General features: G+C 37.0%; 1 protein-coding gene across 11 annotated transcripts in view; it reads right to left on the reverse strand.

The window, feature by feature from the left end:
• trpm3 (transient receptor potential cation channel, subfamily M, member 3) overlaps positions 1-21,920 on the reverse strand; it is a gene marked incomplete at its 3' end in the record, with an annotated part of 163,926 nt that overhangs the window by 40,843 nt on the left and 101,163 nt on the right. For 10 of the 11 annotated variants that reach the window (XR_014531012.1, XM_083526344.1, XM_083526341.1 and 7 more), the window contains exons 6-8: positions 20,667-20,838; positions 8,159-8,333; positions 6,081-6,204 (exon numbers count right to left, since the gene is read on the reverse strand). Coding sequence is in view for 10 of the 11 variants with exons in the window: in XM_083526344.1 (XP_083382470.1) it covers positions 6,081-6,204; positions 8,159-8,333; positions 20,667-20,838 (471 nt within the window). Of the gene's footprint in view, positions 1-6,080; positions 6,205-8,154; positions 8,334-20,666; positions 20,839-21,920 lie in introns of those variants that run through there. The other variant, XM_083526345.1, reaches the window with a different exon arrangement.

The following is a 21,920-nucleotide window of genomic DNA, read 5'->3' on the forward strand; positions in this document are numbered from 1 at the left end:
CGAAAGAGGATAATCACTGATGCCACATGCTGTTTGTTTTTACACGTGATGATGCACGCTGCATGGAGAGTGCTATATTATATGTTATTTATTAATGAATGCATTCATATTTATTTCATTTAGTAATTCAGTTTTCTTTTTATGTTTGGAAAAAAATGGTGTACTATTTTACATGGGGATGTTCGTTTGTTTTTATCCAGTGTCCATTAAAAAAACTATTGGTTGATTAACTATCTGTAACTATCAGTTAAATTAATCGGTCGACCGCTAATGTTATTAATTGGTGGGTTTTCAAAGTGGTAATTTTTTTATTTCACACCAAATAAATGTCTATCTGAGGTGAAATATCAAGCTTTAATGTTCACACCTCAGATTAAACAAATGATATACGAATATATAATTTGTCACAGTTATCACATAATTTTCACATAATTTTGCTCAACCATACACAATAAAACATGCAACAAAATGCTTTCAGCAACTGGTTTGTGGCATAAAATATAGTCAAACATTGAAAGGATGAAGCTAAAGACACAAATTAAAAGCATTTTAACTGATTTGTTGCTGCATGTAGACTATTATTTACTTTTGTATTACATACACACCAATGAACGTTCATTCCTTCAAGGTTTAATTAATTTCCGTGCGCTAAAATACTTTGTGGACACGATTTTCACTCGTTTTAATGTTAACGAATACAGTTAATACACCACCTAAAGCCATGGAGAGCCCGAGACACACTCCGCATTACACTTTAATGTGAAAAGGTCAATAGAGGATCGAAAGAGAAGTCTGAACTCTGCTGTGTACGTTGAAGATGAGCCTCGGGACTAAAGAAAAAGACATCTTTCGGGGGCCCAATGCTGTGTTTATACCACAGTTTATAATTGAATAATGAATAGTTTTTGTCTCACAAACAATCCATCAATAAGAGCAAACATTGGGGGTTATTGTAGTCAAGAGGAGTTAAGAAAAAAAAATGCTGAACCCATAGTTATGAGGTAGATCCCAATAATCAGGCTACACAAGAAAAATCCATATAATCCACTGATTTAGCTAGATATCCTGTGAGCCAATTAATGATTTGTATTATTCTCCCAGGAATGAGCCCGGCTGTAATTTCCTTTAAGGCTGCACTGATTGTCCTGTTATCTTTACACTTCTATCCTTATATGGAATTTCCTGTGCTTGGAAGTTATTTTCCATATGCGTTTCTCATTAGCCCATGTATTTCATAAAATTGTTAAAAGGGATAAAATGGATTCCATTATAAACGAAAAACATTGTTATTGATTTTTAGTGTTTTCTTTTTAGTTTTTTTTTTTGTAATTGCATTTTATAGTCTGTATTTATGTGAGTAAATACACTGACCAGACATCAAATTATAATATTATGACCAGTGAGGGATCTCTTCATCATGGCACCTGCTGGTGGGTGTGATATATTAGGGAAAATGAGTGAGTGTAAACTTTGGAAGGAACAGTGGTGAATTGGCGACAGGGTCATAGGCGACCAAGGTTTACTTATGCATGTGGGGAGCAAAGGCTGGACGTGTGGTCCGATCCAACAGATTAGCTACTGAAGCTAAAAATGCTAACGAATTTGATGCTGTTAATGCTCCATGGGTCAGGACTGTTTTAGCAGCAAAATGGGGATTAACACAATATTTGGCAGGTGGCCATAAAGTTATGCCAGATTGGTGTTTATATAAGTGTCATAAAGGTACAGCGTTTCCACTTTGATGTTAGAATGAATCCTGCTTCCTGCTCCCTTCAACTGTGCGTCCCTGATTTCAAGCATGGAGAACAAAGTTTTGGAGCCTAATCAGCTCCCTGTTATTATTTCCGAATTTAGCATCTGAGTGTTTCATTAAATTGGCAGCTGTTAGATTTTGCAATTTAATATGAATTAGATCAATATTAATGCACTCAAGAGCTTGTCTAAGCGAGTCAGTCCATTGGTCACAGTGATACCTGAGAAATGTATCAGACATATTGTACTGATGTTAATGTTGTGACTAGTAAAGATTAACTAAACCTAAATACTGGCCCACACTCTACATGCCTGCTGTAATATCCAAAGTGTCAATGATGAAGGTCTTAGTCTATAAAGTATGGAAATTCAAAGATAACCTTTTATTAAATGCATGGCCATAGTAATAAATTTACACCCTGAACAAGACTAATACATTAAGCTCGATTGCTTGTTATCGCACTCTTTGGTAGTACAGCCTTCAGTGCTAATCAAGTCTGCCCCCTGATTTATATCATTAATCTGGGTTTACTGAGTGTTCAGCTCTATGATCTGTTCTGGTTTCATGTATCTTTCGGTTTACCAGCAGTTTAGTGTAGAGATGTTGGATTGGGAAACTTTTATAACAAGGCATAGTAAATCTAATTTTGAAACCTTAATCTGAGAAATTTCCTATCTCAAAAACCTTATATTTAGGAATACAAATGATTGTAAAATAAACTGTAACAGGTATAACAGCTTGTCTTTGTTTTCACTTCAGGGGAGAATCAAATTCACCAAAATATTACCATAATGTTATTCATTTAACGATAAAGCAAAATGCAAGGGTGTTTAAAAACTGTAGTTGAAATAATAATAAAAAACTCCTGTGCTGAATCCATTCACTTATGAAACATCTGGCAACCCAGTAAACCCAGAATATCATAATAGCTAAGTGTGCAACCCAACTTTGAAAATGCATAACCTTCTTCGGGTATGTAAGAGGTGGTATCAAAAAGTTTCCTACATTTTTTTTCTACGTTTACACACAATCACCTTCAAAAATAGTCCCCTTGCACAGCGATACATCGCTCCCAGTGTTCATGGCAATTTTGGAATGTGTCCTGGAAGTCTTCCTTTCAAAGCATGTCAAGCACCTTCTGCAAATCGCTCTGGATCTCCACGATGGTGGTAAAACGGCAACCTTTGAGCCTTATCTTCAGGGAGAGGGCGCAGTCCGCAGGAGCCGAATCTGGGGAGTAGGGTGGGTGCGGAAGTGAGATGGTGTTGTTTCTGGTGAGAAACTCATGTGTGAGGAGAGCTCGGTCACAGGGTGTTTTAACTTGCTGTCCATGATGAAATCGCAGACTTGGTAACACACACGGTCCAAATAACACTGTTTGCACAGCTCCTGATATACACAGGATGATATCTTTTGGCACTCTAAATAATAAAGGCCGGTGCTCCCTGTGACTGTGCATGCAGCCTTGTGCTGCCATTAAAACTAGTCACAAACCTTTTTGATACCACCTCGTGATGAATAAAATTTTATTTGATTTATCTCTTTCACTGAAAATGTTCATAAAATAAACACGGGGGCAGCGTGATTCGCACCCCAGTGGGCCTCGTTGCAGGTGCAGTTTAAGTTCTAACTCTAAAACGGGAGCAAAATGTAGGAGTAAAACAATTAAATCAATGGAAAACACACAAACACAAATCATTGGTTACTGAAAATAATTAGCAATTAGTGTTTTAACAGAATTTAAACTGTATGAAGTTGTATATAAGAACAAAATTAATATTCAAGCTTGACATTTTTTAAATGCCTGGTAAATATATGCATCTTTCTTTCCTGGTGGAAATGTTAAATGAATTCTATCTTACACAGGAGATCTATTTTGGAGTGAATTCAACAGATGCAGCCAAAATGTCACAGTGTGTCTCTTCACTTGGCTTTAATCGCAAAATAAGTGTGAATACTTGTTTCAAGTGTTTAGCCTGAGGTCAATTTACTTAAATGCAGTCCCATCTGTTTTGTTCGTTGCAAGATGAAAGATAAGTGTTTGTGTACCTGGGTTTGTGTGTGTTTGTGTCTTTAAAACAGCAGCTGGCGCTCCTAGATGGGACCTAATTCAGCTCACATTCAGTGTGCGACAGCAGCAGCAAGAACAGTAGGTTCAATGGTTATAAGGGGAAATCACTACAGTTTACAGTCAATGTCAATGTTCATTATAAACCATATATAAACTTCTGAACTAAAGTGGATACATCAGAATTTTTTCTTAAATTCTTTAGCTTGGTTGATAATTCACATTTATGCTAAAATGATATCTATATGAAAAAAAATATTGGGACTTCTAACTTTTCCGATCCATATGTGGTTCTTCCCCAAACTGTTACCACAATGTTGGAGCCACACAAATGTACAGATCTTTGGATGCAGTAGTATAAACTTTTCCGTTCACTTGAACTAACAGGCCCAAACATGTTCCAGCATGACAACACTCTTGGGCACAGCTCCATGAAGATATGCTTAACATGGTTTGGAATTGAGTGGAAGATCTTGAGTGGTCTGCTATAGAGCTCTGACCTCAACCATATACACTATTTACAGTATATTTGGACATTTGACTTTTCCAGATATATTTTGTTTTTTCGTAAACTGTTACCAACAGTAGGTTTGAGCCACACAACTGTCTTTGGATGCTTGAATTAGGAGACCCCCCCAACTGTTCCATTGTAAAAGCAAATGGGGACTAAATGTGGAATGGGATGTTCGAAAAACACATACCAATCTTGTGGTGGTGTGTCCACAAACTTTTGTCTGTCCGATATAATGTATTTCTGATCATTATAGGAATTGAAATATTCTTGGTATGTTAAATGATTAGGGTACGTTGAAAATGCAACCCTGTACCTTGAATTATACACTAGATTTAAAAAATAAGATCACCATTAGAATGCCATTTATGCTTTCAGCATGTTTCTCACCAAAAACAACCTGGTCTGACATAATAAAAATGATTAATTGTTTAAAAATTTTGAGTCGTAAATAAGACCTACAGTATATCAGTTTATCAAATATTCTTTTTTAACTTTATAGGCTAAATGAAGCCATTATTTTAATTTACTCAAGACTTTTATGTGTTTGTTCTTCATCACATTTACTTACAACAAATCACATTTTATTCTTATTAGATTGCATCAATTCAAACAGTTCAGGTTTGATCAGTTCCCTGATTTATACAGTAGCGATATCAAATCACATGCAAATCACGAAACACAAATGGCGAATGATTGTGAAGCACAAAACACAATGGTTGGATTTGAAACAAATAATAGACACAGGAAGCAAAGAAAAAAATTAACACACACACAGAAATCAGTCAAATGAATGATTTAATGGTCAAACCAATCGCAACACACCGACACACTGATTTACAATGCAATCATAGGATGTAAGAAGTGAAGCTGAAGACAGAGGATGGAAATACACTATACGGACAAAAGTATTGGGTCTTTTTGGGTGTTTTTTTTTTTTTTTAACCAAACTGTTACCAAAAAAATTGGAGACACCCAATTGTATTTGTCTTTGGATGCAGTAGAAGGATATTTTCACTTCTTTCGAAATAGGAGACCCAAAATCTGTTCCAGCATGATGGAGAAAGCCTGCTTCATATAAATATGCATAAATATTTAAATAAGCAGATTTTCTGCTATTGAGCTTCAACCCTCTTGAACACGTTCCAAATAAATTGGACATCAGTACCTGAATTTACTTTGAATGAAATCGCAATAAATCTCCAAAAAACACACTCCAAAATTTAGAGGAGCATCTTCCCAAAAGAGTGGAGGTTATTCGAACAGGAAACAGGGATTCATTGTAGAATAGGATGCAAACAACCTTTGTCCATATATTATATGTAAGCCATTTTAAGTTTATACCACAGAACAAGGAATTGAATTCTCGATTTTTGGTTGTTCAGAAGGTATTTATTTTACACAGCATTGTTAGTAATTGGCATTTGCTGTGGTATAAGGCGAATGTAAAACATTGGCACATGATGTTATAGGAAACAAATTAAACAAGCTTCATCACAATGCACCGTTATTGATTATTGCACTATATCTGCATCATCCCACATTTTTTCCACACTTCCAGTACTATGAGTATGTAAGGTACATCCTCCTTTCACCCAATTCCTTAAAACAGCTTACGTCCAGCAGTTTATATAGTTTGGGTCAAATTTATTGTCAGGTTACCACTGTTGAACCTTGTATTTGTTTTGTTTTTTGTTGAGTTTTTTTAACTTGTGTGTTTGTGGTTCGGCGAGTGGCACCGCACTCACCAGCTCTTTTTTCTTCATGCACTCCATAAGGATGATGAAGAGGTGCTGAGCCTGCGTGCGGCTGTACGTAAACGTCTTCTGGATGGTGACGAGCAGCTGGTCCCGCAGAGACTCGTTTATCAGCCTGCACACAAAGGTACACAGATCAGTGCTCGAGCTAAATCGAACCAATCGTAAAATCAAACATTTCAGAATGCCAGAAACGTTAACAGCTGTATTTAGACCACCCGATTTGCAGAAACTCCATCCACTTACACCTTGATCATTAACCTTTGTAAAATTATTACATTTTTTTGTTGTTGTACCACTTCCTCTTCATCTGGCATTGTCACATGGTGTTCCCCATGCACACCTCTCTCAGACCACTAAGTCACGTCCATCACAGAGACCACTATAGTGTTAATCTCATCACTCCACCACCTCTATCTTAGTCACATTCACTGGTCCCAGGTGGGTTCTCAGGCTGCTAATCTGCTGTCCAGAAAGCCGACTTTATCTCAGGTTGGCTTTGAAACACATCACGTCCTGCATCTGACACAGACCTGGAGCACTCTGGAGAATGGGCACAAGCTGCAGTACAAGCTGCAGTACAAGCTGCTATACCCTCTGTTTTTTTTATTTTTCTTTTGCATTTTCTATTGGATTGGTAAACAGGTCGATGGACTACTAAGAGTAAATCCTGCGACTTTTTTGAAAATGTTACTTTCTAATAATTTTTTTTTTCAAACCAAGTACTTACCATATAAAAATACTTTACTATTACTTGAAGTGTGTTTTCATGTATTTAGGACACCAGGCTCATTCTTTATAATGCTATGGTACTTGCATTCGATTGCTCAGATCGACTAAAGGGTTTCGTTTCACTCTAGAAAAGCTCTCGTGTGCAGCTGTAAGTAAAGCGACTCGGATGTCTTCGCTGCATTGAGCTCCTTCGCGGTCAAGCGCAAGAACTTGCGAATCGTCAAGGACAATTTTCTTGGTACAAACTGTCACTTTTGTAGACATCTAACCAATGTTTGGTGTAGACACATTTGCGCTCTTACAATTTCTCACAATTTTACCCTCAGTTGCTAACCTGGGGTCCGAAGGAACGTCATCCAGTGAAGCCCAAGAGCCGATTTTTTAAGAGAAGGGTCACAGGATGCATCAGGTTATTTCTGTCTGTCTGAACCTTCTTTAAACTGTGTTCTACAAACTAAACAAACTAAAACAAGCCACTGCAAGGCCTCACACCATATAACAGATTGCCCTTTATAAATATTTAAATGTACATATATGCAATTTGCATATACATTTATTGATCCTACAGGGAAATAGTTATCTCTTTATATATCCTAGAGACGTAGGAAGCTGAGAGCCAGTCATGTTACAGCGCCCCCTGTATGGTGATACCGGGGATTGAACCCCTGACCATCCGATCTTAACCACTGAGCTACCACTTCCCCCAAATCCCTCCCTTATCAAGAGCAACTTACAACAAAGCCGTTGAGGGTTAAAGGCCTTGCTCAAGGACCCAGCTTGGTGGTGAAACTTGTGACCTTCTGATCCAGAGTCTGATCCTCAACCACCTCCATATTTATTACTTATTACATACGCATACTTATACCATTCACTGCACCACTTGCCTCTTGTTTGTCTTCCAATGTTTGTGAATGCAAATGCTTCAATCATGATGTCACTGTATTTGCGGAGCTGAAGCTGGTGAAATGAAGCAGATGACCCATATGAACCATATTCTAATTAAGTATATGTGTTCATGTAGTTTATAATCTCCAATTGTATATATTTAGTGGTACCAGTTTGGGAAAGAACTGCATAGGTCTGAAAAAGTCAGGAATCCCAATTCTTTTGTTCATATAGTGTAATTAATATGCTATTTCATAAGCAAGTAGTTTGTTTCATTTTTTAGAAAAATTTGCATTTTATTGCTGGAATTGCAATCCGTGCAAACTAAACCTATTGCCATTTTAATTGCCATATTACATTAAAATGCAAATACAAATATATCAATTAAAAAATCATTAATATAAATATGGAAATGGCTTCCTCTAGAACATTCCGCCGCTTCCCTTACTTACCCTCCCTCCTCGGAGTACTTGTGGCCAAACGCCAGGATGTCGGATGCCCGGCCGCTCCCGTCACACACCACAACCGGCACAGGCGGCGTGTCTCTCAGGTACTCCAGCACGATGGAGATAACGTTAGGGCCACCCTCAACAATCAGCGCCACCACAGGCACCCCCTGCCCGATCCCTAAACGCACATACAAGTTGTTGTTTTTTATCGCATAACATTCAATGGCTATCAGTAATAGTTGCTGTAATAAATAAAATTCCAAAAGTTATAATTTATTCCACCATAATGGTTTTCATCCTGATTGGTTTTAAGGGGTTGATTAATGTACTATAAATGCAACTCAGCAGTTCCAATGACGTCCAAAGTCGTTCCATCCGGCAAGCCACAGGTTTATATTATATGTACGAGTTCTAATGGATTATTATTTCTGGATGGATTTTAAATGGATTAGTTGGGCCAATTCTAATGAATTGTTAAAGAGTTGTGGATAAATGTGGAATTTAAAAGGATAAAAGAACAGTACAGTGACATGGCCAAGAGCAGAAAACTCTATCATTGAACATTTCCCCATACTTTTATTGGTTATTTATTTTCTGGATTTCATTGACATTTATGACATTTGGCATTCACCATTATCTATACCAGTTATACAGCTAAACAATTGAGGGTTAAGGGCTCGGCAGTGGCAGCTTGGTGAATCTGTGATTTGCACCCATGACCTTATCCATCATCTTCTCCACTAACCTACGTTCAGCACGTTAATCCCTTTGCAGATCGACACTGCAAATAATAACTGTCTAAATATAAAAAAATAAATGCATGATTCAAATGATCTGCCGGCGCCGTAAGATAATTACACATGGTAAGATTTCTTGAATCTAGGCTTTAGAAAGAACACAATGTCTTAAACTGAACATTGAGATATTTATTCCAAGAAGTTGATTTAGTCAAATTAACTGAAACTAGCTTAATTCTTTTTTTTTTTTAAAGACTTTGCTCTTCTTAATTTGTGTGAAAAAATCTTAAAACCAGAACTACTAAACAAGAAAATTCCTCTTAATTTAAAAGTCATCATCAAATAAAATGAGACATTTAAACTTAAAACGAAAGTATTATTAAAATCAAGATCACGCATACATGCGTATCGTCAACATTTATTTATTCAAATTAAGATTGTATAACACTCAGATACGATGCAAAAACAAAGCTAAATATTCAACATGAGAAACTGAAATCAAACTACAGAACAACTTCACAATAAGCCATTAAATGCTTTATATAAAGAACAAAGTTTCAAAATATTGTAAGCATACTGTATAATGTTTGGAAAGAGTATGGTGTCTTAATGCTGCAGACTCTTATGATTTGTTAATAGGTTGTAAATAAATGTGTTGGCGTTGATAAGAAACAAGCAATTAGAATAAAAAATACTAATGAACGAGTGAATTTTTTTAGCAATTTTCTCAGGCAAACCATATTTATTACAAGAACCGTAAATGTTGTCTCTGAGGGTAATTAAGCTCAATTTGCAGCTAATATATCCAACTTCAAGATTCAAATAACTGAAAAAGAAAGAAAAGATAAATAATCATAAAACCATCATCTGCTCTTGCTTAGTATTTTATTTTTAAAAAATAAGATCAAGGCAAGAAATAAGTCCAAGTCTTGACCAGATGATTTTTTTGTAGTGTACACTAGTTGGCGCAGTCGTTTTTTGCCCCCAGAAGCCCCCCCAAAAAAACATAGCATTCGTGTGATCAATCATTTATTTGAGAGAGACAAAGAAAGAGAAGAGAGAGATTTAGAGGAAAAACAGTATGACATCAGTGTGACATCATCAAATCAAATAACGATTTCCTCATTCTTAGTTAACGATAAAAGCTTTGTTAATCATTCGCTCTGTTCTGTTGGCATTTCTGCTCTTGGCTTTGGTTCACGTCGGCATTTGCATTACAATGTTGCGCTGTCACAGAGAGATTCTAAAAATGACAGAGAGAGAGAGAGAGAGAGAGAGAGAGAGAGAGAGAGAGAGAGAGAGAGAGAGAGAGAGAGAGAGAGAGAGAGAGAGAGAGAGAGAAATGAGCCCTGGCACACATAGATTGACAGTTGGCCAGTTTTCTGCAGGTGACTGCCTTTTCACATGGCTTCAGTGGGATCCTGCTGTCAGGGTCAGGCACCATGCATGCGGATACACACACACATACACACACACACACACACACACACAAACACAAAGAGACACAAACTCAGTTGGACCCTATAGCAAGTAGCTTTTCATCTGCCTGGTGAAGACAGCGTGAACACTTCCTCTCTCTTTCTCTTTCTCTTTCTCTCGCTCTGTCTCGCTTTGTGAACAATTAGCTGTGATTGTGAGTTGATTAACAGGTGGTGCACAAAGCAGCTGCGTCTAAAAGACAAGAATGAACCCGTCAGACCTTTCTCTCTCTTTTCCTCTTTTTTTCTTTCTCTCTCTCTAAAACATCGACTGTCACGCTGTAATACCGTGGCTGTGGTTCGAACGGCGTGCCGCAGTGGGATTCCACACCGAGTGCATGAATAATTCAGGAAAAAGAAAGTGCGGGAATAAAAGAGACCGATTTTAGAGAAAGGGGAATAGACCGCAGGAGGTGTATAGGAAAAACGTCGGAAAAAAAAAAGGTGAGATGATGAGGAGGGAGGAGAATGACTTGGACAGACAAGTAGAAATGCAAAAGAAAGGAAAGGAAAAAAAAAAAAGAAAGAGAGAGCGGGGAAGACTGCGGCGCCCACATGTGCCTGTCACTGTGCCTAAAACGAGATCAGTTACATAAAGCGGCTCTATTTATAGCCGTTGCTCTCTTCAAAGCCACATCATTACATGACTCAAGTGTTGTGTATATAAAACAAATATGAATCCCTCTCTTTTTTATTTTTATTTTTTTTTAGCTACCAGGAGGACCAGCTTGTTTAGTCTCATGTAGTGTAAGTGGATTTTATTTACAGCTGAAAGGCTTTTGTGCTTTCCTGTAGGAGAAACACCACCTGTTTAAACACATTCACGTATCGCTGTAAGTTTTTAAACCAAGTGACGCTCTGAGAACCCAATCCTGTGTAATAGGAGCAAGTGTACGCCTTTTTAGCAATGCATAAAAACCATGCAGCTATATACCATATGGACAAGTATTGAGACACATTGAGACTTTATCAACCTTATAAGGTTTTTCCAAACCTTGAGGGGCCCCAGATTCAAAAAGGGAACCAGATCTTATCCAGGTGAATGAGAGTCTATCCAGGCACTATACAGAAAAAAGTTTGGGGACACCTGACCATAAATGTCTCTACTTGAATATCCAGATATGTTAAGAGTAGTGACGTGTCGTTTATGAACGAGTCGTCTCATAGAGTGATTCGTTCATTTTCTACTGGACGCGCTCAAGGAGTACAGGAAACAGAATTAAGTAGTTCATCTCTCCACTCTTCTAGTCCGAGGTGTTCTTTTATAATGTGACTCCATTAGAAGTTATGCAATTCATTACACAGGAAACAAGAATTGACTAGTTTATCTTATGAGTCCTTTGGTCCAAGTAATTCATTCTTTTGCCATGTGTCTCCAATGGACACTACACAATGCAAAAGATCAGTCCGTATCTGGCCACTCCAGATCATCTACACTCTTCCAACCCATGTAATTCATATCTTCATGGAGATGACTTTGTGCACAGGGGCATTGTCATGCTGGAACTGCCTCCAAAGGCATCTGATAACCAACTGTATACCTCAAACTGTGTGATAACAAGTTGGGAAAATAGCACATATGGCTGAAAAAAGTCAGGTATCCCAATCCCTTTGTCATAGGTTTATTTCTCAGAGGGTCCTATATCAGTTTTTCCTATTATATTTCCAAAACAGCGTCGCCTGTAAACCTTTTCTTTCCTTAAAACGTTTCACTGAATTACAACATTACCTTATCTTTATTGAGCAGCGTTCCCATGGTTGCACTCAGCTTCCAGGGCTACATACTATCAAGCAGAATTGGTTTGGGAGAGTTGTGATTAAACACGTGATGTGATCTACATTACAGATTGCAGGGAAAATGAATGGTGCTGTGGTATTCTGCAGGCTTGTATACCTACATTGAATTAGCCCAATATCCTGATTTAAATACAAAGAAATAGCATCATCTGGAGATCTGAAGAACACCACATTTTTTAAACAATTAGATTTAATAGCGTTTGAAAAAGTGATGGCCAATGTACAGCAGTGTGTGTGTGTGTGTGTGTGTGTGTGTGTGTGTGTGTGTGTGTGTGTGTGTGTGTGTGTTTTTATTATTATTATTATTTCTTGCAAGGTGTTAAGCTGGTGCTGCGACACCAGGAGAGAAAATGAGACTGTGAGAAAATGAGGTCCGAGAGTTTCTAATTTTACACTTCGGCTCAGAGTGAGAGAAGAAGTGAGTGTGTGTGAGAGAGAGATGCCGAGTTTAAACTGTAATAGGGGTTAAACTTGATCTTTTATTCACCTTTTCCTGTGTTTCCTCAAATATATCATTATTTATCAATTACATACAATTTATTTGATTGGCTGAAATTAATTAATTACACCTTCGAAATACAAGTTAATATGAATGAGTTGTTACTATAGAAATAATAACGGATTAAAAAGTTATGTCGTACCCAGAAATGTCAGAACCCATAAGAAATTGTGTAATTACTAATCCATTTACTACAGAAAGGCAAAAAAAAGTGAAAAGAGACTGTAAAGTACCAAGGACAGCGGCGGACAAAGTTCACATACCATGAACTTGAGCAAATATACAGTATAGATACACTCTGTAAAATATTCCAGTAAAAGTGCTTCCATTAAACTTTCACTTGAGTAAAAGTACAAAAGTATTTGCCTTCAAATGTACTTAAGTATCCAAAATACTAGTATTTATAATGTCTGTAATGTTCCTATTATCATTTTTGTCACAACTCTTTGCTTAATCAACTCAGTTTATCTGAAACTACTGATTCCGCAAAATGGAGTTGAGTAAAAAGTGAGATTTTTTACTTTAAAATGTAGTGACGTTAAAGTAAAATTCTCACCAAATGGAAATACTTTAGTAAAGTACAGATACGCAAAAAATCTACTTAAGTACTGTAACAAATGACAACAAATTTACTTCTCCACTGTCCACAACTGACCAAGGAGTTTAAGATAAGATAAGATAAGATAAGATAAGATATAACTTTTTTTGTCCCAAGGTGAGGAAATGTCTTTATTTTGTTATGTTGTTATGTACAGCTTTATTCCAAAATAGATTAAATTCATTATTAATATAAAACCCTGTGCATAAGCGATTTATATTACATTTCAATAGCAGAACTGTATAAGGACTGTGTAAGGAGTATAATTTATCATACTGTAACTTTGGAAAAACAATTTATAGAAGAAACTTTTGTTTTGAGCTTGTCATCGATCCACCAAGACTGGATGTTCGACTACCCAATAAAGCCATAACCTTAACATGGCAGCGTTTACATTTCCGAAGGACAAGGAAAGTTGCAAGAAATCCTTCAACTTTACTAAAACTTGTACAAGGCTCCAAATTATCTCAAATGTGCTTCTTTATAGAGATCCTATTCCACATTTAATCCCTATATGCCCTCATAAAAACCACCACTCTTCTGGGAAGATGTTCCACCAGATTCGGAGTGTGCTTTTGAAGATTTGAGCTCATTCAGCCAAAGCGAAGTAAAGTGAAGTACAGTTTATCTGGAAAAGTATTCAAGCGCTTTACTTTTTCCACATTTTGTTATGTTACAGCTTTATTCCAAAATAGATTAAATTCATTATTTTTCTCAAAATTCTACAAACAAAACCCCATAATGACAACAGGAAAGGCGTTTGACGGCCCTTGACACTTGACAGCCCACCTGGAGTACCTGAAGGACTCTCAGACCATAAGAAACAAAGATTGAACTCTTTGGCCTTGAATGCTCCAAGTGTCAGGTCTGGGGAAAATCAGGCCCCACTAATCACCTGGATAATGACATCCCTACAGTGAAGCATGGTGGTGGCAACATCATGCTGTAAGAATGTTTTTTAGAGGCAGGAACTGGAAGACTAGTCAGGATCGAGGAAAAGATGAATGTAGCAAAGTACAGGGACGTCCTTAATGAAAACCTGCTCCAGAGCGCTCTGGACCTTAAACTGGGGCGACGGTAACAACAAAACTAAACACATAACCAAGTCAACAAAGAAGTGGCTACAGGACAACTCTGTGAATGTCCTTAAGCCCAGACTTGAACCATATTGAACATCTCTTGAGAGATCTGAAAATGGCTGTGCACCGATGCTCCTCATGCAAACTGATGGAGCTTGGGAGGTTCTACAAAAAAGAATGGGAGAACAGCATGATACTGAAAAAGACTTGAGGGGAAAGGTGCTTGTACACGTGATTTCTTTTCTTTTTCTTTTTTTTTTTTGTAAATAAATGTGCAAATATTTCAAACAAACGTCTTTCACGTTGACATTATCGGTTATTGTTTGTAGGATTTTGAGAAAAATAATGAATTTAATCCATTTTAGAACAAAATTTGAAAGTCAAGCGAATACATTCCAGATGCACTTTATGTCTACTAATCATTTTGTAAACTGTCTGATTGTTTTATTAAGGATTTAAACATTTCAAATAATCCACAGTGGCGGCAAAATAAAAAAAAAGGTTTTAAAGGCTAGAGTTTTATTACAGTTTAATCACTAAGACAGGCACATTAATGAGGCTTAGCTCCTAAAGAGATTTTGAGTGCTTTATTGAAGGAAAGTGAATTTCAAATAACTGATTGAGAGCTATGGGCCTTGGAGAATCTGAAGAAAATCTTCCCTAAAGCAATTTGTACAGCCATAGATTGTTTAATATTAAAGACTATTATGGTATTTTGCTTTTTGTGTGTATTATTTTTTATAATGTTCTCAGATTCGAGGATCCTGATGGTTGGTGAGATAGAAAACGAGAAAGAGACATAGTGGGATTATTAAAAACAGATCTCTAAAAGGTCTAGCTGCATTATCCCCACAGACAGGTAGGAGAAATATTGAGATTCAACTCAATGGAGAAAAAATTATGACCACAATAAGCACAGGAAAATGCAAGGACAATAATCAGCAAGGTTCAGTTTATATTTTGCAGCAGTTTGGTGGATCATAAAAAAAAATAATAATAATAAACATTTTTTGGGATTCTTCTAAACCTAAAATTATACTATTGACAAATCTATTTTAAGATTGACAGAAAATACAGTGCATTTCTTTTTTCTTACATTTGCAATGATAACACTGTGCTGCTGTAAACCAACTAGGTAGAGGATAAACAAGGAGGATAACGTTTTCTTCACTCTATAAAGGCGTAACTCTTTTGTCATATCTTTCCTCTAATTAAAAAAAAAACCTCCATTGATTGACTCTAATTACATAGGTTCTCTTTGTTTTGAAACAAAAATTTTAATGGACTCAGCCCAGGTTACTGCCAGGTTTTCTCCAGGTTCTCCACTTTCCTCCCACTTTGCAAAATAAAAACAAAAAAAAACCCAGTAGGTTGTTCCAAATAGCTCCTAGGTGTAAATATGTACGCATAGTGCCTTGTGTCTGGCATCCACTCTATGGAGTCTTCCTGCTTGGGGCTACAGGTGAAGAAATCAATGGTTGGTGACAAAGTACATTGAGATGGAAATCTAATCCAATATTCCAAGTTGTTTCTTTGTCTACTTTTTAACACAGCATTGGGGGGTAGGGGAAAAACAAAGAGAGACTGGGAGAGATGTGTTGATAATTTGCATTTATATATTAGAGCCACAAAGAGAGAGAGAGAGTGAGAAAGAGAGAAAGAGAAAGAAAGAGAGAGAGAGAGAGAGAGTACTCAGAAGGCTATCCCCATATGGTACAGTGGGAACTACGCCAATATGCCATAACCCGCTGAGAAGACGTTCAAAGGAGGCGGCAGGAAATGATATCCAGAAATAGTCCTCTAAAGCCAAGGGAGCAACAGATGCCACCATCACTCAGAGCCTTTAAGCAGGTTTTAGGCTAGAAAGCCTGGCACCCTTACGGCTAACGGCCATAGAAGCAGTGCAAATATTTTGGCATGTTTATTGGCATACAATATGACAACACCTAACAAACTACTCGGATTAAAACAGATCTTGCCAGCAGCTCAGATTTTTTGGTTATAATTTTTTTTAACCAAAATTCAGAGCTGTCCGTGGTGCTGAATTGAGCCACATGAGAGGTGCATTTACTATTTTAAAGAGGGGCGGCGCTTGGGTTTTAACTTAATAGCCAACTATATATATATATATATATATATATATATATATATATATATATATATATATATATATATATATATATATATATATATATATATATATATAGAGCTCTGATCTCAACCCTATTGCGATTAAATAGAACACTGAGTGCACCCCAGGCCTCCTTACATCCCCTACATCCGTACCTTCGTTTACTAACACCTTTATAGCTGCACACTCCAAAATATAGTGGAACATCTTCCTAGAAGAGTGGAGGTTATTTTAAGAGCAAATTAGGACTCAATGTGGAATGCGATGAACTTAATGGTCATGTGTCCACAGGCTTTCTATATAGTGTATATCGAGTGTAAAAGAGCTAAAACAAGAGGACCAGCTCATACTTCTTGAGTCTTTCACAAGTGGCTTTCATACCACTATGAGTAGCAATATCTCACTGACATGGAGTGGTGGAGTGTTTTTACACCAGATAGACACTAAAAGCATATTGGATTTTAAAAATGTACAATGGTTTTCCTAGCAAAGAAAAGGTTGCTTGTATTAAGTGGATGGTTGGTGAGTTAGCTCCTTATTCAGCTGAGTATTCAACTGTTTCGATTATTTCAACCAAATCTATTTAGTCTTTGGTTTTAAATGTCTGTTAGTCACTGAGTAGACGTTACTGTGTGTTAAAGATGCACTTTGGGCAACAAATACACTTTTAATTGTGCTATATTTTATATACTCTGAGAGAAAATGTGTGTTATAAAAGCGGGTGTATGCGTTAAGTGGTCCAGCGCAGTTTCGTTGCGCTTCGTCTTTTGGTAATCGATACCCGTTCATTTTTTAATTGCAGGTTTCTTTCTGGCCTTAGGGAATATTTAAGAACTGAACAACTTGGAAATCATTTGAAATAGGTAAAAGATAAAATCGCATTTAAAGATGGACGTTGTGCTTGGTTCTTTAGCAAAGGAAATGGCAGTCAAGAATAAGTCTCAAAAGATTTATAATTTATTTTTTGATGCCCAAAATTGTAAAATCAAAAATTTAATAAATAACACAATAATACTGTTCTTATTAAGCAAAACATCCACATTAATCTATGGCATTTTGGCAATATCAAGAGTGACTTACATTTATCTCATTCATACAACTGAGCATACACTATAGTTAGGGGCCCAAGAATGGGAGCTCGGTGTGGCTGGAAATTGAACTCACTACCTTCAGACCCCAAATGCAATGCCTTAGCCGCTAAGCTCCCATCTCCCACATTCATTGGCTGGCATGCCTGCTAGCTTTAAAAAAGCTTCTAATTGACCACCTTATTTGTTGTGTAACAACAAATTTAAATTCATACCATAAAAATACCATTAATTATTCAACAATAAAGATACAACATCGCTCTGGACACCGGTGTATGCTAAATACCGCAAATGTAAATGTAAACAGTATATGTCTAAAACTGTGTGCCAACAATTTGAAAGATGATCACACAATGATGATGAGGAGGATGTAATAAGTAATTTATAAGTTTTATTACTTTTGTTTTTTTCATGATAAATTCTAATAATACTGTAATACACTGCACCGGAGGAAACATCCACGTACATATTTGTACTGCATTTGTTGTAGATGCATTCAGAATTAACATTACCAGCATGTGGCAAAGTCGATCTTTGTGTTGAACTTGTTCATTTACTTGAATAATGAATAAACCTGACCCGGCTGCATGCATAAGCACTAAGATGAATATTTGAAACAGGCTGTGCTTCCTCTCACAACACAAAATTAACGTTGAATATTCCATCATGGGAAACCTCTGCATAAATTTGAATGTCTAGACATAAAAAAGAAGCCTGGAAAGATCTTCCTTTTTTCCATATCTAGTAGTAGATCATGTTCTGCTTTCATTTTAGATCTTATCTCATTAATTTATTATTAATTATTTATCATGTATGAATGTTGATGCTGCTGATGACAATTGGATGTCCCTTTGCCTTCCCAGCCCCCTCTTTAATCCCAGGCATAGGATGACAAAGGGAAGTCCACAAGTCACATGGTTCTGTGGAGTCGAACACTTTTTCAGTTTCTTATGACCACTTTTTGTTTTCTCAAGCGGATCAGACAGACATCAATTCTATTCTTACTAACTTTTATGAGCAGTGCCCTGGCTGTTAGTTCTGGACATAAAGGATAAAGATAATTTCCATACACTATTTTAACTGGACAACAATGAATTGAAAACACTGGCCTAAACTAAAATTCCTCTATGTATGTCTTGCAACATTAAAATTTCAAGCCAAAAGGCCCCACAACTGAACATCCTGGGGCAAATGCCAAACCATCCATCCAAACCAAACATACAGTCCCTTAACACCATATTAAATTGAACGTACATATAACACCATATAAACCCGATATTAGCATTACTATTAGCTGAAAATAAAACCCCCAAACCCTTATTCAAATTTAAAACCCACCAGAATGAAACAGACTTTGTCTAATGGCTTTTACTTGTCATTTATACATTACAGCATAATTCATTTGTCACACGTCCTAATTTGGGGGTAAGAACACAGGGTCAGCAATGATAAAGCACCCTTGGATCGAAGGGGACCAACAGTGGCCCTTGAAGCCCTATCCAACTCAAAAACACACTCTATACTCAATACACATGCTATGTTTATAGCCCATATCATATCATAACTGTTTACATGCTGTTTTTGCACACTTACTCGATTGCTGCTGTTTTGCATGTTGTGTATATGTTTACAAGTCACTCTTGTTTACAGTTTGTACATTGTACTGTATAGCATACAGTATTATACAGAAGCTTTTCTGGTTTGCACGATTTTGTCTTGTGTCTTTGCATGAGGTTGCAACTTACTTTAATCTTTAGCTCTGTGTTGTGTGATGTAGCTCTATGTTGTTTTATGTAGCACCAAGGCTCTGGAAAAACATTGTCTTATTTCACTGTATACTGCATTAGTTATATATGGTTGAAATGACAATAAAAGTTTTTTGACTTGACTTGACTTGAGTGGCAGCTTTTCAGTGATCTGTGCTGGAACTCCCAACCTTCCGGTCATCAACCCAGAACCTTAACTGTTGATCACTTGCTTCAAAACATTCAGTAAAATTATAATAAAAGAAAAACTAAACATACGAGAATAAAGACGCAGAAGTAAAATGCAGAGACATAAATCTCTTCAACAGTAACTCAAAATAATCATACAAGGTCTGCTTTAACATTACCCACCACAATGACTAAACTAGAACTCCAACCAAGTGATGATAGTCAATATACAGTAAAAGACCCACAGCTCTAGAACATCAACTTTCAAGCCCTTAAGGCCCTTTGAAACCATGCAATATTAAATATAAAAAGCAGCATCATGTCTATGTCCTGGCATCCACCTGATCAACATCTACCTGAACTCAGCCAACAAAAGCATCTCACCAATTTCAAGATTCTATGCATTCTGCATCACGGTCTTTGTGTATCCAAAGGTGCTTTCACACTTATTATTCCATTTTGCAGAGTGAAATTGATACCCTTCGATTCATTTGCTGCTTGGCTTGGTTTCACACTGTGACTACAGGAACCAAAAAGCAAAAAAGAATTAATTAGGAGCAACAGGGTTAAAAAAAAAAAAAACCTCTGTGTAAAAACAAGAATTTGGGCCCAGATCGATAATTTATTGAATACAAATACAAATGAATAAGAACACAGATTTAGTGGTGAATAATTGATCCCAATAACCAGTTCAAAAATAAATATTGCAATATATTTACAGTACGATAAAACCCTGACCTTCAGTTTGTAGTTGAGTCGATTCATGGTTGGATTTTTATGGTCCATAGAGTGGGAGTGATTGCTTTCAAGACAACCTGCACCCACCTGGATTAAATCCAAGAGGACTGAATAATTCATATGCGGAAGTTGAGCGCTATTGGATTTGATCCCCTGCTCTTCATCTAAATGGTATATAACATACCTCCGAAAGACAAGCTGATTCCCATTTGGGTCAAATCATCCTAAATATACTGTGCTAAATTATTTCTCAATATTTTATTTGTTCACTAATGACTAATAGCTATAAAAGGTGCCAAGACTTGTATGTATGGGTTCCAAATATTAGCTAAAAGTGGAGGAAATGAGAGGAATCTCAACATACATTACAATTAAAAATGCCCTGTCTTGTGAGAGGATATGAGCAGGGATAAAAGCAGGGTGGAGACTCACGTGTGTTGATCTTTTGCAGAGAGATGTGTTTCTCCAGCTGGCGTCGAAGCTTAACCTCGGCACCATACTTGCCCGTGGTGCCATTGTCGGCCAAGATGAAGTGCGAGTGCAGGCTGTTTAGGACGGTCAGCTTACTCAGGGGATTCGACATGGTCTGGTATGGCCGCACCACCTAAAACACAAACACACACACACACACACACACACACACACAATAAACTGTTCGGTGATTACATGTACTATACAGTCTGATCATTTGACACCCAGTCCTATAGAATCTGGCTGATTGCACACAATGATTAAAGGTCTTCTAGGCTCCTAAAGATGCTCTATAAAAGGCTGTCAAATGAGTTGTAACTATATTTTAAGGTGAATTGGGTTGCCAGATGAGGACTAAAGGTGCTGAGTAATTATTATTATGATTTTTGGTGATTGTGGATGGTGGGAAATGTGTTGCATGGTGTGTAATGTGTCGTGTGCATTTGCTCGAGATGTGCCTAATTAGCATGTATAATGATCATCCTTATCGTCGTGGTCCGTAGTGTGGGTCAAAGCACGGGCAGGCAATATTGAAACGAGGATTGACCATAATCAGAGCCGAGGCACAGGCATGGAAACGGGGAAATAAGACTAATATGTTTTTTCTTTAGTTTTTAACACTGAAACATTTAAAGATTACAAATGTATGGTTACAGAACTTTTACGAATAAATGCAAATGAATTCACATTGTTTCCAATGTTCTCTGAACAACACTTGATGCACTTTCATGAGAATCTGCAAATACAAGTAAACAAAATAGACACAAAAAGTCACAGATTAAACATAGAACAGGTGATCACAATAGGGTAACAAACAAAACTCCAGGACAAGATCGAAGTCAGGGAATTGAAACAATGTAACATGGCAATGTACAATGTAGAACAACACAAAACAAAATCCAATATAAAGGCAGTGTTTGTCATATCGGGGAATTTACTGTGGGCCTAGAGGGTACAATATCAAGTGAAGCTGTTTGGAGAGATGAAAGACGCTGTTTAATGGCTAATCAACTGACTTAACATGATCACGCGTATGACTAATGACAAGCTTGACTAATGATAACATGACTAATGATTAAAGGTGGTGTCTGAGAGGTTAGGAGTGAGTAAAAGTGGTGTCTGAATTAGAATTGTAAGAAGTGATTTTGAAAGGTGCAAAAGGTGTGATTATTAGTACGTCACAGAGTAGTAATTAATCGTAATTGCTTTAGCATA

Source organism: Silurus aristotelis (genome assembly GCF_946808225.1).
Source record: "Silurus aristotelis genome assembly, chromosome: 23".
NCBI lineage: Eukaryota > Metazoa > Chordata > Actinopteri > Siluriformes > Siluridae > Silurus > Silurus aristotelis.